General features: G+C 38.6%; 1 protein-coding gene across 5 annotated transcripts; it reads right to left on the bottom strand.

The window, feature by feature from the left end:
• Positions 1-4266: 4266 nt before the first annotated feature.
• Positions 4267-13044, bottom strand: mbpa (myelin basic protein a). Of its 5 annotated transcripts, XM_065470489.1 has the most exons (8): positions 12755-13043; positions 10912-11007; positions 10413-10439; positions 7354-7374; positions 6852-6910; positions 5950-6033; positions 5817-5837; positions 4267-5493 (listed from the first exon to the last, which is right to left on the bottom strand). In XM_065470489.1, the coding sequence occupies exons 1-8, from the start codon at positions 12872-12874 to the stop codon at positions 5334-5336; spliced, it is 588 nt and encodes a 195-aa protein (XP_065326561.1). In that variant the 5' UTR covers positions 12875-13043; the 3' UTR covers positions 4267-5333. The 5 variants fall into 5 exon arrangements, with proteins under 5 accessions (XP_065326561.1, XP_065326562.1, XP_065326563.1 ...); XM_065470490.1 differs by lacking the exon at positions 5817-5837; XM_065470492.1 differs by lacking the exon at positions 6852-6910 and having other exon boundaries at positions 5405-5493; positions 12755-13044.
• Positions 13045-18225: the final 5181 nt, after the last annotated feature.

The following is an 18225-nucleotide window of genomic DNA, read 5'->3' as shown; positions in this document are numbered from 1 at the left end:
ATGTGAAACATTCTAGAACTCTGAGACTGATTCTAAACTTACTAGAGCACGGCACATTCTAGAACACAGGTGTCGAACTCCAGGTTTTAGATGTGCCCTTGATCCAACACAGCTGATTTAAATGGCTAAATTACCTCCTCAACATGTCTTGAAGTTCTCCAAAGGACTGGTAACGAACTAATCATGTGATTCAGGTGTGTTGACCCAGGGTGAGATCTAAAACCTGCAGGACACCAGCCCTTGAGGCCCGGAGTTAGACACCCCTGTTCTAGAATGTATGTTTTAAACAATGCTGAAGTGCTGTGTATATTGGTGGTCATTCTAGAACAGGGGTGCCCAATCCCAGTCCTCGAGAGCTACCATCCTGCAGCTTTTAGATGGATCCTTGTTCCGACACACCTGAATCAAATGAATGGCTTGTTATCAGGCATTTGCCAAACTTGATGGCATGCTGAAGAGGCAATCAAACCATTTGATTCAGCTGTGTTGGAGTAGGGATGCATCTAAAAGCTGCAGGACAGTAGCTCTCGAGGACTGGGATTGTCTAGAACATTTTAGAAACATTCTAGAACACTGAGGCTGATCTGAAACATACTAGAATGTTTTTTTAAACAATGCTACAAGTAATTATTGAACACTAGTGTTTCATTGTAGCTAATTGTAGAAGACTAATGCATGAATTATGCTTCAGTGGGAAATCTACAATGTAGAAGCGGAAACTCCTGTTAACCCTTCACTGTAACCTTCCATGTCGCCTGATGTGCACCTCCTGAAAAATGTAACTACACATCGGGTTGATGCAGGCTGCCTCGACTTCAATGGCATGGAAATGTGGTGGACGGCTAAAAGGAGTTTCTGATTACGACGCAAGTTAGGATGCAGCTTTCCTGCAGAAGTCTAAATCGAGCTTTAGGCTCATCTTAAAACCTGGGTCATTTATGGTCATTCTCATAACAGTCTCAATAACTGTTTGTTGGCTCTTAGTCACCTGCTGAGTTGTGTGCATAAGAACAGATTGCTTTTTTTATAGTGGAGAAATTCTCACATTCAAAATTCAGTAAACAGGTGCTGCTTTTGGATACAGTATGTGCCCCATTAGAACACATTTAGAATGCTGCCTTGCAGCACAATGATGGGGCACAAGAGGTCTCTGTAGCTCAACACTGCATCAAGCCATTCTCGTCAAAAACTACACTATCTGTGATAAAATGATCTAGAGATGCCAGTGAATGGGACTGCTGATTAATGTATTTGGGTGTTTTCAGAAGGGATAGTCTATAGAAATTTCAAGATCAATAGCAAACATGAGGTCCTGACCATCAAAAAAAGAAATGACATAACACAGAAAATACATTTTTGGCTTGCAGAGCCCTATAGCTTAGAGAGAAATGTTACTGCAGTACAGTTAAAAATCATTTTATAGAAATGTTTTGTCACATTAGACACTTGTATGGCTGGATTAACTGTGAAGATGAACTGGCTGAGTGTACAGTTTGCTCTTTATATGAGTGCTCAAATGTGCGTGATGTGACATGGATTATAGACCTCTGAGCCAATTATTGAATTATTCAGAGAATATGCAGCTCAGTGATTATTCTGCTTTTAGGGGCAGTAGTCCATGAAAAGTTCTATCTCACCGTTATTTCTAATGATGAGAAACACTGTTTTTCCCACTTCTCAGTATTGACAAGGGAGTTTAATGAGGATGACTCATCCTTGTTTAGTGTTTAATTAAATGTAGGACAGAGTGTCCTGCTTGATGTAGTTGAGATCTTGTTTTTTTCATTCTGCAAAAGACTTTGATATTGGGATTATCGTCTGACGTAGACGATTGGCCTCGAGAGAATATTTCAGCAGTGTTTGGGAGCTTTTTATGGCATGGATCATCGCTGAGTTACAACAGGGGCTTATCAGTTTCTACCTCAGGTTTTGAGCTGCTAGGTCAAACTAAAAGCCTTCTAAGCTGCAAGAAGGTAACAGGGTCAAAATTTGTAGTTTTTTAAAACAAGTTGACAATTCAACAAAGAATCTTAATGGGTAAAATATTGAAAATTTATGAAGTATGGTTACATATCTTCCAGTAGAAGGCTATTACTTGACCTTAAATGAGCTGTTAAAATGTCAGAAATGTAATTTTCTTTTTCTTTCATACTACTAGAAATGTATATTTCTTTATTTATTTGAGCTTATTTAAGACGTTAGAATATATAACTTCATAATAATGGGAAGCTGTGCAAGAAGAAGAAAATCTTATAAGCCTGCCCTTTGTACAAATGAATTATTTACAATAAGGTATTTCATAATTGCAGAATGCCTCTATGCATACTTGCAAATGTACCTGAGCATCAACACACATACAACATATACACATACAGAGCACTGCATATTTCATACATTCATGTGCTCAAGGACAAAATAGAAACAAAATAGAAAGTAAGCATGATAAATTGGAACGGAACCGATGAACAGCTCATTTTCTACATTATTATTAGGGACACTTTGTGTACATTATCTTTGTGTAGTGTGTCTGTGTGAACTATTCCCTCACTCAGTGCAATCTTATCTACAAATTTTCAGTCAGAGGAAGGAGGATATGCTCTCAGAACCAATGATGTTGCCAGTGCTAGTGATTTTTTTGTTTTGTTTTTCACATTACATGCGTTGTGGGAACGTTTGATTTACTGTACACTTTGTACACTTTTTTTATGTTGTTTGTTTACATGATTAATTTAATATGTGTGATGTGAGGCATGATAACTTACAGCGAATGGAGCAGCAAGCATGCCAATGGTACTAAAACAGTCATTTCTGTTCTGAGCCTGTCATTTTCCACGTCTCTGTGTCAAATTGCTTATGTCTCATGCTTTGTGTTTTATTTTGATAGTCCTTGTCCCATGTCAGTGTATCTAGTTTTGCGTCCCCTTGTCTCTTAATGTCTGATTAGTTCCAGCTGTGTTTCCACCTGTTCCCCATCCTCTCGTTATCCTGCCTGTGTATTTTAGTCCTCAGTCTTCCCCTGTTTGTTGTCACGTCATACCGTCAACCCTCCTAAGTGCTGTGTGTGATTCTTCTGTGCCCCTAGTATTCTCTAAGTTCTCTGTTGTAGTGTACTTCCCTAGGTTTCTTGTTTCTGGTTTCGTTTTCTTGTATTCAGTGTGGAGTTTTTACGGGAAATAAAGCTGCCGTTTTAATTTTACTTTTCTGTGTGCCAAGTCCTCGATTTGGGTCCTCATCCTGCCTGCCACACAGCGAAACATGACACTATAAAATATTTTATACTCTGTTTTTTGCATTACTTTAACGGAAAAAGGCATAAAGCTTTAGAAGTGCAGCTATTTTTATGGTCTGTTCAACCTTAAGAATATAGACTGTATATAGGTGGTTATGTTCTTCAAGAACATAACAACCGTGACATCATCATATGGTTATTATAGTCCTAATGTGAGGCCCTGTTCTGAGAATTTGTTGCTGTTCCTAACTTCATAAGGAGTGAGAGCTCAGTCTGACTGAGACACCAATAAACAGCAGATACTCTCATACACCAGAGACTTACCATGCATAAGGTAAACATGCCTTAAAGCAGGGGTGGGGAACTCCAGGCCTCAAGGGCCGGTGTCCTGCAGGTTTTAGATTTCACCCTGGGTCAACACACCTGAATCAAATGATTAGTTTATTACCAGGCCTCTGGGGAACTTCAAGACAAATTGAGGAGGCAATTTAGCCATTGAAATCAGCTATGTTGCATTAAGGACACATCTAAAACCTGCAGGACACCAGCCCTCGAGGCCTGGAGTTGGACACCCCTGCTGTAAAGCATCTTGCGTTTTATCTCCTCCTAAACTCTAGCAGAGACTATATTTCACATACATTTGAAACTACTGACTGAGAAGAAGCTCATCGGGAAAATCTTTAACTGTGAGTTCAAAATAAACTAAAAAACATTTTCTCATCAGTTTCTACGAAATCAAACCTTTTTAAAAGGAAAAAAACCTCTGTTTTAAGGACTTCTGGCTTGAGCTTTATGACTAAAGTCCATCTTTTACATACAGTCTATGCATTTGACTAGTTGTGTCCACTTGTTTTCAGGCATTTTAAGCCTAGCAAACTGTCCCCTTACCACAGACTTGAAAGTGTTATTATCTGGTTAACGTTCAGCAGGAACGCTAGCGTGCGCATTTGATGTCACATTTTTTGCTCAGAGCTCACTTGAATCATATGTTTGGTAAATCATAACAATTAAAACGCAGCAAAGACAAGGGAATGATCTGATTTTAAAACATTTAATAACTCTTAAATGTGAAAAAAGTAAAGGTGTTTATTGCAAGTTAGGCTGTACATTACAAACAGGAAATTTACATTAAGAGGAAACGCAACACTTATCTAAGTATCAGTTCCTATTCCCGTAGCACCACCACACATTAGCCACCTCATCTTTACAGTGCTTTTGACCATTCAGTTAAAGTGAACATACAAACATCAAGTAGAAACAAGAGTGGCAGTGTAATTTATTACAAACAAAAAAAATCACAAAATATTTGTCAGAACACATGAATCCAACATCCTGTCCTACAGTACTGTGCTCCTCGTGCCACCTTGCTGCTTCATCCTTAAACCTTTGAACCACTTGCAAATTAACCATCAGCTACAAAACATGTCAGCCATCCTCTGGAAAAACACAAATCACCATAAAACTTAAATGACGACAGATCAGATAAAGATAAAGAAAGAAATCACTAAAGGAGCAAAAGCTACAGGAAAGACAACAGAATAGTTTTAGCACATTTCTCAGGTGTGAAACAGTGCATTCGAAAGGGCATTTTTATCTTTTTTTGATAGAGTTGGGTAGCATCAATATCATACATGGTGATTAATTACACTGAGGCAAAGAAAACTTAAGCAGTGGTGTTAAAAACAATATTAGAGTCCACTACTTCTATAGGTTTCCATTTGCATTTTACAAACGTGTGGCTTTGTGACATGCTCAAGCAGAAACGGGACCACCCTCTGTCACGATTTCACATGTGAAAGTTTGTTTGGCTTGTGTGTCGTGTGAGCTGTGTGTTTCTAGGAAGCAGCGAGATCCATAAAGCATCAATCGTGTACAAAATGCAGACGACAGCAGACATAGAAGAAACAAACACCTGCCATGAACAAACCTCAGACAGCAGACACTAGCACCATCAGACAATGATTTTTATGGTAGGAGACTTTACTAAAAGCATGACTGAACCTCTTACAAACAGCTAAATAATTCCTCAGAAGTAGGATTAAAAATAAAAAGAGGATTTTTACACTAATGTTGTGTCTCTGTCTAAAGATAAAGGAGGATCGTGTTAGTTTGTTAACATCTCTTGAGGTTGTGAGTCTGCCGCAGGCGTATCTGTCTCTCCTCCTTCTGGTCTCATCGGTGTCGGATCTGCGGTTTGGTCCTCAGTGGAGAGCTTAGAAGATGGTGCTCCAGCGTTTAGAGGGTGCACGGGACTTGCCTTCTCCCTGGAGAGAAGAAGAAGTGGACACGAGGAGGTTGAGAAAAACATTGGTGTTCCTGCCGCAGCCACAGATAAGAGCAATCTGGGGAGATATTTTGGTTAAAACAGTGTTGAAAGTTCATGAACGAGGTGATTGTCAAAAAAACGTTGCATTTAGTGGCGCTGATCCACACTGAAAATAAAGCCTCAAAAAACGTTGAGGTAGATGGCATTGGATGAATTTGGGCTTACATGTAAAAGTGAAAATGTGGCTCTAAAGCTTGTTAGTTTATTATGATGACAGGCTGCAGTATGATGATGAAATGACCGTATTTATGTCCTACTCACTGATCTCTGACGAGAACATCACTGTTGCATTTGAGCAAACACAAACAGGAAGCAGTGCTCGTGAAATCCAGGTTTACAGGCAAAAAGGGGGAATTCTGGGTAAAGCAAAGAGGCAAACGTTCTGCGAGCTCACCAGGTTGAAGAGTCTGGACAGCGTGCTTTGGTCTCTGCGTCTTCTGACTGGTGACTTTGTGCTCTCGGCACGCGGTGACGTTGCCTAGAAAAAGATGCCTTATAAGCACAGGTGGTGGACTGGAACTAGCTCCAGAATCCAGCATTGCCTCGCCACTGCATAACCTTTAAGCAATTCATTTTATATCAACGGCCTTTTCCTCTCCATGAGATTAAAGACATTTTCCGCCAGACAATCAGAGATATCAAACTACTTCAACAAAATGCCAAACACAAAAAAACTGCTTAACATTTTGTTACAAAGGGCGCCGTTTTTGCTGTTGCTGCACAAAAAACACATAACCACCAGTAATATGACTGCAAACCTTCTTATTAATGATCTCCATCCTCTTTAAATGCATTAGGATGGACTCCTTGGTATTTGGGTTTGTGCTTTCATTGTGTTTGGCTACGAGTTGAATTTCCTTCTTTGATATTTAAAGTGAATTGGTGTGCAAAATAACAAAGTGCAGGTATGTGGTTTCTCTGCAACAGCAAAGAAGAAGGTTGTCTTTGATCTGTTATTGTGAGTAGACATGAAAGGAGAGAAATATGAATGTGTGACTGGACCAGATTTCACCTAACAGTAACCTTTAGAGGAAAGAAGCTGGATGACAAGGAGAAGATGGGGTCCATGAGAAGAGACACTGACACAAAGGGTGTAAATGGCTGATCAAATGACACACAAAGAGGTGTCCACAGTGGCTGGACAGAGAAGAAGACACAAAGGAGGTGGCAGACCAGAACAGATGGATCGGTGAGTCATCTCTGGAGAAGTTGATGAAGGTGTTACAGAGAACTAGAGGTGTGAAAGAGGAAAGGACGGGAGGGGGGAGGGAGAGGTCCTAAGAAAAAAGTGTTTACCGGCTGTGGTTCATAAATAGTTGAGCGATTTCAAAGTCATCCAGAAGCAGTGAGTCGCTCTGGATTGAAGCAAAGAAGGGAGGCAAATTGAAGTGTAATGAACTTATCAATAAGCCAATAACTGTGTCAATAATATTCAAGCAGCAAGTCAATGAATGAAATTGATTTTCTGTGGCATTCATCCAGGCTGATCTGCTGTAACTGTGCCTTTCCGGCCTTGTGTGTGAATGCTGGTGAATCAGGACATGAATGTGACTTGATTTATCGCGCTCCAGTATAAAATGTATTTCTCTTCAGGAAGGAAAGCAGTGAAACACAAAGTAGGAAGGAGGCAGAATGAAAGTGAAGGTTAGGTAACAGGTGCACTGCAGACAAAGGACATTGCAGGACGTTGCAAAGAAGAGGTTGACAGACAGATTTAAATGGGATGATTGCAGACGCACAGAGCGGCGCAGTCAGCAGTGGGGCTTTTGTATAATTTGAGATAGATTGAGTGACGTACCAAACCCAAGACGTCTCTCCACTGGACATGAAAAAGAAACAGATAACGACATGGTGACATGAGCAACAGTAAGATTATGATGCCACCTGCATTGGTCTCAGATTAGCTTTGTGGTAGCAGACAAGTCGATGTGAAAACTCTGATTTTATCCAGTCCCTCCATGATCACCACTGCTATGATCTGGCTTTTAAAAATGTTTCGGTAAAGGTTCCTAAAAAAAAACATGAACAAACTGAAAATGGATGCACATATAAAAAAAGAGAAAAGGTTTTGTTTCCTGTCCATTCATCTCATGATCCTTGATAATGTATTTATCCAGTACCAGAGTGGGAATTTGCATTTTAGAGGAATATGTAACCCTTATAAAGAAACTGCTTTGCAATAATAAGACAAATATAACAATACAGTTAGATCCCCACACAGAGGATTACTAATAATCTAGTAAACATCAGCATAAATAAGATGACTTGCTATGATAATTTTTTCCAGATATTCATTCAATAAACGTATGAACTATAACCTTAATATTACATAATGGCACCATCATCAGGTCACAGTCTTGGTTTGCCCAGTTATAACCAATTATCTATTTGTCTCACTAAAATCAGCCTCAGCTTTAGTTTATGTTACCATGATAACACCAGGATAGCAACCATGGTGATGTGTGAAATTAGGTACACATTACATTTTAGCATGCTTTCATTAACCCTTCAAAGCCCAAACCGTGTTTATGAACCCTTCTGACAAATATTAAAAAATACATTAAATATCATTTTTATGCAGTTTATTGCTGACAGTTTGTTTATCTTAAAAAAAAGAAGAACAATAAGTGGGTTACGGTTAAAGAAAATCTCACTGATGCAGAGGTCTCAAAAACTCTTGTATCTATTATGATCTTATTATCTGATATTTTCTTACTTATGGCTTATAGTGCTGGCTGTGATTACATCAGCTTTTTCCTTTGTAGGACATTTAGATAATCTCTGTGAGCACAGGTGAACTCTGTTTCATCCATTTGTTTATGGGTGAAAGACCCACAGCGCACATTTAGATCCACAGGACACTAGATGGGCAATTCATGGCTCTCCAATGATTTTGTAACCATTACATGAAGGCACCTTCAGCAAAAGGCTGAAAATTAATAAAGTGAATTTCCACAATAAGATGTGAGATGCAATTAGCAGAAATTGTGGTGGGAAAGTTGCAATCTTGACAGTATCAGTAAAGTAACCACTGAGATGGATTTTAGGTCAAATATCCAAATCTCATTTTTAGGCTTCTCTAACTAAAGAACTTTGATTGTGTGCTGCTTTTATAACAGAGTGTATTTATATCGGAAACAGTTGAGTACTGATTTCAGTTTTACTTCTTTGAAGTCTGGGTGCATGTGCAGTTGGTGCATTCAAGACACAAAAAATGAATTAAATAAAAAAATAAAAATAAAAATAAAGGCAGGACTGCAGATGTCCTCATAGACCTTCATTATCTAATGCTAAAATTTGTATCTCTCAGGCCTGAGCAGACCCTAGCAGACTTACAGTAATTATAATCGATGCGTGCAAAGCGCAAAATTCTTGATGTAATATTCAACAGTAAAATACGGTGGCCCTGAGAGGCCAAACGGACTGCAACTTCAGAAAACACCTGCAAAAAGAAAAACGCTGCAAAAAGAAAAACGCTGCAAAAAGAAAAACACCTGCAAAAAGAAAAACGCTGCAAAAAGAAAACACCTGCAAAAAGAAAAACGCTGCAAAAGCACACAAAACACAACGGAAATAGGAAAAAACACAATGGAAATGTTTCTGGGGAGACAATAACCCGACGGACCAGTTGTACAAACCAAAACATGCTAACAAGTGCACTGGGACTGGGAGACACTTCAAAGAAGTGGAGGAGAGGTAAATGTGTTGTAATCATATGATTCTAATAATACTACAGATATCTGGTATATACATACATGTTTTGGTTCATGCAACTGGTCCGTCGGGTTATTGTCTCCCCAGAAACATTTCCATTGTGTTTTCTCCTATTTCCGTTGTGTTTTGTGTGCTTTTGCAGCATTTTTCTTTTTGCAGGTGTTTTTCTTTTTGCAGGTGTTTTTCTTTTTGCAGGTGTTTTCTGAAGTTGCAGTGCAGCATTTTTCTTTTTGCAAGAGTTTTCTGAAGTTGCAGTCCGTTTGGCCTCTCAGGGCCGCAGTAGTAAAATCTGCTAAATTGGCTAATTTTAGCTTGTGGTTTTGTACCTCCATTTTTTAAGATAATATTAACAAGATTTCTGAAATAAACTCAGTTTTGGATTAAGTATTACCCAAAATAAGTGACGGAGTCCATAGACTCAGGAGGAAAGTGTTTGCAGAGGTCAAAAAGGGAGTTTTCATATAAACTTGTATAGGACCTAAATCGTTTTTGCTACTACAAATGTCGCCATCTTGTGGTCTTTGGATAGAATGCAAGTTTTAGGTACTTCCCCTTTTGAGGTTAGGAAGCTACATTCATGTTTTATGCTGCCTATCTAAGTGACAGCCAATCAGAAGAGGTTTTGATAAAAAAAAAAAAAAGGTGTGGCCTTAGAGGGAAATGAGCTTAAACGGCTTAAGACAGAGGAATGAACTTAGGGGCTTTTCTAACATTCAGTCTATCTTACTATATAATGTCTTTGTCTCTCTATTGATCCCTTCTCTTTCTTCTCCTTCACTTCACCCCCCTAAAGACTGCAGCATATGGCTGCTCCTCCCTGAGCATGGCTCTGCTCGAGTCCTCTTCCTGTTAAATGGCAGTTCTTTCTTCCCACTGATGCCAAGTGCTTGCTCACAGGGGTTTGTCTGATTGTTAGGCTTTCCTCTTTAAAATGATTGGATCTCTATTTTACTATAAAAAGGTGAGGTGATTGTTTTGACTTTGTTTTGGCACTTCATCAACAAAATTGAATTTAAACCTGAAATGATAAAGAATGATTATTTTAACCTATGATTTCTGCAAAAACACTCTCTCTTTATCTTCATCCTGTGGTTAAACCTTTGGAATAATTAAAAACAGATATGGCGGTAAAGTGGGACTCACCCTGGATTTAGGACGAGGAGAGGAAACCTGAGGAACACCAAGCAACAACAACAACAACAACAACAAGAGAGTGACTGATTGTTCAGAGCAAAAACAAAACAAAACAGAGCAACAAACTCAGATATGAAATAAACAAAAAGTGCTGAGCTGCTGATTGAAAATTTTTTTTTATTGGTATGCAAATGAAGGAGTCATGCGGCGTGCTAATCACTGAGGTAGGCGAGGAAAAACAATTTAACCAGCTGTTTTTGAAACATTGCCACACTGTTGATGCCAAGAGTTAGAGCCAAAGAAAATACTGGAGGAAATTTATCTATTCCGCATTATGAATTATGCAGTTTTTGGCAATTTCAGGGGATCACATCAAACACATTTAACTGAATGACGCTCGGCGGGGTTAGCGTGACGCAGCAACAAAAAATAGCTTTTATTAAGGAGTGTAAAACATGTATGGTCCATGGAATGGCATGAATAACGTGTGCGTGCAAGTGGAACTTACAATGCTCCTGAAGAAATGCACAACAGCATTTTCATTAGTCCGACGGCGGGAAGAGGACTGCTGGGGTGAGGCGGCCAGATGACCCCGGAAAGACCCCTGAGAAGATAAGCAGAGGTCAAGTAACTACATATATTTGTTTAACACATGTTCAACTGACAGTATGAAACATGCATTTTTCTGCAGTGTATTCATGATAGAACAGATTGGGATGAGCTCACTTCCTCTGATGAAAGTCAGCACCAGCTGCACCACAATATACCAATAATTATAGCTTTGATATTTCCTAATTGTTGTCAGAGCTCAGTGACAGAGAGGAAATTATTAAGATGATGTTTTTAAGACTTCAATCTGATGATACAAATTAAACCTCATATATGCAAATCAATATTAAATGATTTTGTAAATGGTCAAGGTTCAAAGGTTCAATAAACACTCCTTTTAGAAAAAAATTGAGTGTTCTGGGAATTATTTAATGGTTCAGACTTTAAAGTATTAAAGGCAAAAGCAATGAAGACAGTGAGAGGAGATGTATCCCTGATGGTTGTCTAAGGCGAGCTGTGAGATCAGAAGCAACCCCTACATATTGCTGTAAGCCTCTGTTTATGTGGGAAGCCAATCAGAAGAAGGTTCCTGCCTTTCTATGACAGTTATTGTATTTTTTTTTACTTGGTCTTATATTTAATGAATGCAAAGAAGTCCGAATAAAGAAGTGGAATCTGTGCAGGCACGCATCTCTTTGCTTTCTGTTGTTTTCTGTCTGTCTTGCAAATGAGTCACAGAAAGGCTGAAATACAAGAGTGAAACACACAAACAATAAAATTCAAGAAATCTCAGAGATCTGGCGTCCTTGCGCACAGCCTACTCAGAATAACAGCCTCAGATAGCAGATGAAAGCAGTTTGAAAGCAGCAGAAGGGCCCCTCCCATCACATACTGTTGAATCTTGAAATTTGAAAGGGGCTTTGTCTGATGTTTTCTATCTGCTGCAGCTCATGGTCAGACAGATATTACAGACTAAATTTACCTGCAAACATTGCACGGTACATGCATCCACATTGAGGCCTGTTTTTCCCTTCACAAGATCTCAATGGGACTGCATTAGAGCCTTTATATTAGATTCTTTGCAGCATTTTGCAAGACAAGAAGAAAAACAAAACAAAACAGCGCATCGGGGCAAAAATACCAAAGCAACTGGATGGATTTTTGAGTTACTCATACCCTCCAAAAATATCTTTTTTTTTTAAAAAAAAAGCTCAAGATGGGAGGTAAAAAAAATAATCCACAGCCCACAGCACATACAGTAATTTTGAGTGTGAACTTTTACATAGTGCAGTACTCAGTGAAAATTCCAGAGATGGTGTCTGACATACAAAACAACCGCAGTGCTTTAGGACACTGAAGCTTAAATAAGTGGATTTTAATTAACAGATAAGGCTCTGCAGGTGAATGTGAAGTACAAGCAGTAAAATCAAAGAAATCCTAACACTGCTCAAGAAAATTCAAAACTGCTTAAATATTTAAAAGCAAACCGTAATAATATGAACTGCAGAAGTGAATTATCACCTCCCTTAACCTCTAATCATCCACAAAGTCTTACTTTAGCTTATGAGGACATTTCTTTTTAATATTTCACTTTTTAAGATAAAAACACAAATTATAATTAATATTAATTGCATTATTATTGTAACCACATTATTATTTATATGTAAAAATTAATATATGCATGAATTGGCTTACAGACCACAGACCACAGCTTGGCACAAAGTATCTAATTAACTAAGTAAAAGTTTAAAACTGGGTTAAGCTGAGGATAAAACTGTCCTTTTAAATGGATGGATGCTCACCTTGCTCCTCTTCTTTTTGTTTCCTCCAAAGAATTTGCTAATCTGATCCATCAGACCGGGGTTCTTCTTTTTCCTCCCGAGCCCGAAAGCGCTCTGCCCTGAGGTGCTCGCTGTAGCCATGCTAGCTGCTGCTGCTGTTTGGTGGCGTTGACCTCTCTGTTTACTCAGTAGTCCTCTTCCAAGCTATTCCAACCCGTCTCTGCTGCTCCTTCAGGGTGGTTTGCAGCCCATCTGACGCTCAGGGGCTGTCTTTGAAGGTGTCATCCCCTTGGCCCAAGGGCACCATGGGACATACTGAGGGTCAGGTTGGTGAGGGTGGGGGGGTTTGCATTGGTGATGTCCATGGTTCTGGCTCAGCTCCAGGCATTCTTTGGAGCTTCAGTGGCTGTGTCAGTCACTGCCGCCCTCCGCATGGGCCCGGCCATTGTTCCTCTCCCCATCTGCCTCACCCCGGCCGCAGGGACAACAAGGGTTATCTCTGAGTCTGAACTCACACCCTGATGCAAAGCAGCCCGAAGCACTGTGGGGCCATTGTTGCATCGGCCCCATATATCTTCTTCATGCATTGTGTTTGAATTGGATGTACAGTCACCAGATTAAGTAAAGGAAAGACTATGGTGTGAAAGAGACAAAAACCTGTGAACACAAGCCAAATATCTGTCTGCACAGTAATAAAATAAACTTGAGGTGACTTTGCACATTGCATTTGCTCCGTTTCGGTGTCTTTAAGCCAAAGCCATTCAAGAGCTCCAGTTATTTCAGTTTATGACTAACAGGAGAACAAGATCTGTGCCATGGACTTGAAAACTGCAGCTTTATGCTTTAATGCCAATAAAAGTACACATTTAGCATTAAATGCACCAAGTTTAAATACGCAAAAAAATAAATAAAAGGTAGCTGCCTTAAAAGCATCTGCAGCTTGTTGACGACTGAGCAAACTGCATTTGCTCCTGAAGACCTTGGAGTGAATACTTTTGTTAGCCGTCAGTGTTTCACAGAGCGATCCATGGCTGTTTAGCAGTGTAGAGTGTAAATTTCTTTTCTCATTGTACCACTTAACAACATTACAAGGAGTCCTGCATGTGTTGTTTCACCCAGAGCGGCTGCGGCGGTCGGCAGACAAAGCACGATCTGTTGAGCAGCGAGCTGTGTTAGAAAACACCCATGCAGCATCAGAATATTAATATTTTGGAACAGATGTCTTTTTGTTTTTGATTGTTTCTTATTTCAAGTCAAGCAGAAATGTTTATAGAAAACAAACAGGTTAAACTGGAAAAACATGGCTTAAATTCACATGTGTTCATATCGCACAACATAAAGCAAGTAAAAGTCGGGGTTTGGGCCACTTTACTGAAGTGGAAGTTTTATAGCAGGAACAGTCTCCACATTTTAATAACAATGTTTTAGTGTTTTAATATAAATAGTAAAACATTCTTTCAAGCTTCCGAACATTTTCTAAACTTTGTATCCAATTCAGATTCAGATACTAAGCCAGAGATGCAAATAACACACACATATGGCAAATGATTGAACCACCAATGACATGCATGTCTAACATACCACTGTGGGAGGAAACTGGTATGCAAACATGCAAACTTCACAAAGAAGCAGGTTCAAACCCAGAGCCATCTAACCGCTGCAACACCATACCACCCATTTTTAAACTCTGCTGAACTAAATTAATAGTTATGATAAAGACAGACTGAAAATTTGACTTAGCGCCAGTCAGAGGAATAAATGACCTCAATGACCTGCCATTGTGGTGCAACTTTTCAGCTGCCATGGCTTATAAACACCATATAATAATACAGAGCTGAGTTCTGGCTCCTCACGACAAAGCAGGCAAATTAAAAAGACAAAAATTTTGAGGAGAGATGCTGAATCGAGCTAATTTCTATTTATAGACGGTATTTATTCACAAGTAATTTTACAAGTAATTCATATGCCAACTGTTACGTCCCTCTGCAGCCCCTAATCATCTCAATGTGTTCAGCTGGTGCTAATTGGCCACACCTAGTCAGGTGTGGATAAAAGCATACCTGAGGCAAGCTTCCGGGGAGCTCACTTGTCTTTGCCTTGGTGGTACCAGCCATTTTAACCAACCTGGTATTCAATTTTAAGTTAAAACCTCTTCTCACCTACACTCTGCTATTCGTCTCCTTTTTTATGTTGCGGCTTTTGAGCCGGGTCGTAACACAACCTTGGCAGCCCCACTGGCTGATAAACGCATGCAGGTAAATTACACATTCACCACAGCAGCTAAGATCTATAGGCTATTGGTTCCTGCCTTTCTAATCATTTATAATCTAATCCAAACAACCATCTGCAGATCACTTGCACACAACAAACATTTTATATTTGTATATTTCAATAAAAACTCTATTATTGTAATCATAGATAAAAAGACATGTACATAGTGTATCTGTGGATACCAATGACAAACCAAGTCAGTTGCATATCCAGTGGGTTGCAGAGGCAGGCCTCTAAATAACTTGGATGTTGAATGAATGGCCGAGCTTGATGAGTGGGTGAGCTGTCATGTGGCCTGAAAATGAGGAGATCCTGCTGGCTTCTCAGTTTCCACCAACAGTCTTATTTTTAGCTTTTCTTTATCATGTGATCACAAATTTTAGTTAACACATTTTTAGTATTTATACTTTACTTACTGACTAAACTCTAAATATTATGTACCACAAATATATATTTGTGGTCTTCTGGTCTATTTAGTGTTGACTGTTGTGAACTGCCTGGCTTGCGTACTTTCTGGTTTTACTTTTAAGTAATATGTGTACGTGGTGTGCTAAATGTGGATATAAGATTTAAAAAAAAATCATGTTCTGCTTGATGGGCATATAATTTTGAAACAAACGAGCCCTGAACTGTTTCTCCTCACTCGTGCTGTCATATTGTTGTGAATCATTACAGGATAATGTGTTTTGGAACTCATTTCTCTTTCCTGCTGACATCAGAGGCTGAATGTCTGCAGACAGTCTCAATCTGGGATATTAGGGCTTGTTCTCTTTTCCTGCTTTCACCCAAATTAAAAAAAATCAAATAATGAAAGTCTCAGCCTTACAGCAGTATTTCTATTTATTTATCTTTCATATCAGTCCCTGTTTTTCAGCAGACTGACTGTTATCATGTGTATATAAGAAAGAACTTGAGAAATCTGACAATCCCCTATGAGCAACACTTAGCAAACGTTGGGAGGAAGAACTCCCTTTTGACAGGAACAAACCTCCAGCAGAATCAGGATCACGGAGAGGCAACCACTGGTCGAAACTGGTTTTGGGGTGAAGGGAGAGCGTAGACAGAAAATCAAATTAAGTAACATTTTCTGTAGCAAGAAACACATTTTTAACTATTCCAGCAAGATTTATGACTTGCTGAGTTTGTTGTATTTGAACATTTTTATTCTTTTATTGACCCTATATTACCTCCTAGGTAGCTGTTTCTGGGGTCTTTCAGCTTATAAAACTAAAATAAACACATTGAAATAAAGAGAATCGAAAGCAAGCATAAACGTTAAATACCAACACTTGAAATTTGACTATATTTTGCACATCTTATATATCTGAAAATTAAAGTTTATTTAACAATAATTTAACTCTGACATGAATGTTCAGGTTTGAATTTTGTTGATTGCATCATTAAATGTGACATGGATTTTGTCAGTGACCACTGAAAGTTATTTATTCAAATCAAACCAAAGTTTAAAAAAATGAAAGATACATTTAAAACTTCATTATTGTTTTTTCCCCCTTTTTTTTTTTTTGTGTAGAATGTCAGTTTCATTTGTAATTGTTTACCTTTGGGTTTGAATCATGTTTAATGCTCCGAACTCACTGAGCCTCGTCTCAAGTGGAGTTCAAGTTGCATTCCAACTAATGCTAAACTGGCAAATAACGATGATGAGCATGGCGCAAAAAAGGGTTGACAATGGCATCCAGAGTCTAGAGCCCACTTGATGATGACTTGACCTTTAGATGCAGAGGGGAACATTGCTGCCTGTCAAACTGTAGGTATAATGAAATGTTATGCTGGTCTTTGAGTACAAAGTGAACTATTCTTGGAGGGTTTGCAGATGCATATACTGTCATATTTTGTTACTTTTGTTGAAAGTGAATGGCTCAATAAATCAACCAAAAAATAAAGCCCTTAAATTTCTGATGTAAATCTGCCAGATTTAGCTACACTAGCTAATGTTGATCTGCAGTGCCAGGCAGGTTGTATTTAGGTTTTTAGGTTTTCATGGCTTGCTTACAGATTCTTTTGATTCATTGTGATGTGGTTTCATTTGTCTGTGTCCAACTAATGAGACAAAAGGTCATAAGAGAGAAAAGTTTGGAGGCCTCAGTCGTTAAATTGTTCCCAACAAGCCTAAAATTTGCCAAACTAAATTTGACTATTCACAACTTTTCTTTTAAATGTAAATTCTGGATCTATTATTATACCTAAATATTTATATTTATCACCTGATACTGACTGATGATGATAGTAACTGACAGTCTTCTCCCTCCTACTAATTACATCTGAATCACTATTTCAGGACCATGAAAAAAAAAACACTGTTTAGCTGAAATTAAGATGCAAACATGAATTTGGCAGGCAGGTAGTTACATTGATCAGTGTAACTGACAGTTCTTCAGCAGCCTGGTTCTTGGTTTTAGCATGTAGCTATATAAGCACACAACGACATATATCTGGCAATATCAGTAGGTGGACAAAATACAAGTCAGCCATTAATTTACAAATAAATGTAAAGCAGATGTTGCTATTGTTGATTATGCAAAGCTAGCTGTATAGCCCCTTGCAGCTAACTGTCCAATAAAACACCAGTTGCCAACAAAACTTGATCATTTAAGACTAATTGCACAACTCTAAAGTGAACTTGTTATGATTTTCTGTTACATATAAATTGTTACAATGATGGATACCTCAGATTAAGCATGGCCAAAGTTTAAAATAATGGGATCAGTGTATAGACAAGTATAGCCCGTGAGCTCAAAGCTCAGACGGCTCTGAACTCTCAGTTTCAGAAAGTTTTTTCTACTCCTTGGTCTTGGTGATGTCGGTAAGAATGGAAATCCTAAATACACCCACTTACTACTCAAACCTTTTGGTTTACAGATTGTCAGAATAATAACGGAAAAAGTTAAAATGGCTTTTTTCAGTATGTATTCAGTAAGTGTAGTACATCCTTTTTTCCTTTTTAAAGTACAAACTTTAAATTTAAGCCATATATGTGCAGAAGGAGCAAAGAGGAGAAATTATTTGTTGATATTAGTTTAATCCATAAATCTGATTAGACTGCCACCACATCTAAATGAAAGTAAAACTGAAGTCATTGTGTTTGGGCTTCCTAAAGACCCCAACTCTTCTTTTGATTTTATGGGACCCCTAACTTCTGAATGTACTTCCTCCATTAAGAGCCTCGGTGTTACTTTTGACAGTGCTTTTAAATTTGATAA

Source organism: Pelmatolapia mariae, linkage group LG22 (assembly GCF_036321145.2).
Source record: "Pelmatolapia mariae isolate MD_Pm_ZW linkage group LG22, Pm_UMD_F_2, whole genome shotgun sequence".
Lineage (NCBI taxonomy): Eukaryota > Metazoa > Chordata > Actinopteri > Cichliformes > Cichlidae > Pelmatolapia > Pelmatolapia mariae.
This window is presented reverse-complemented; position numbering and strand designations above follow the sequence as displayed.

Coding starts and splice junctions, on each gene's coding strand:
- mbpa (XM_065470489.1), bottom strand. CDS start 12,874: ATGGCTACAGCGAGCACCTCAGGGCAGAGCGCTTTCGGGCTCGGGAGG. Junction 10,440..10,911: donor TGCATTTCTTCAGGAGCATT/GTAAGTTCCACT, acceptor GGTGTTCCTCAG/GTTTCCTCTCCTCGTCCTAA. Junction 5,494..5,816: donor GATGTTCTCGTCAGAGATCA/GTGAGTAGGACA, acceptor TCTTCTCTCCAG/GGAGAAGGCAAGTCCCGTGC.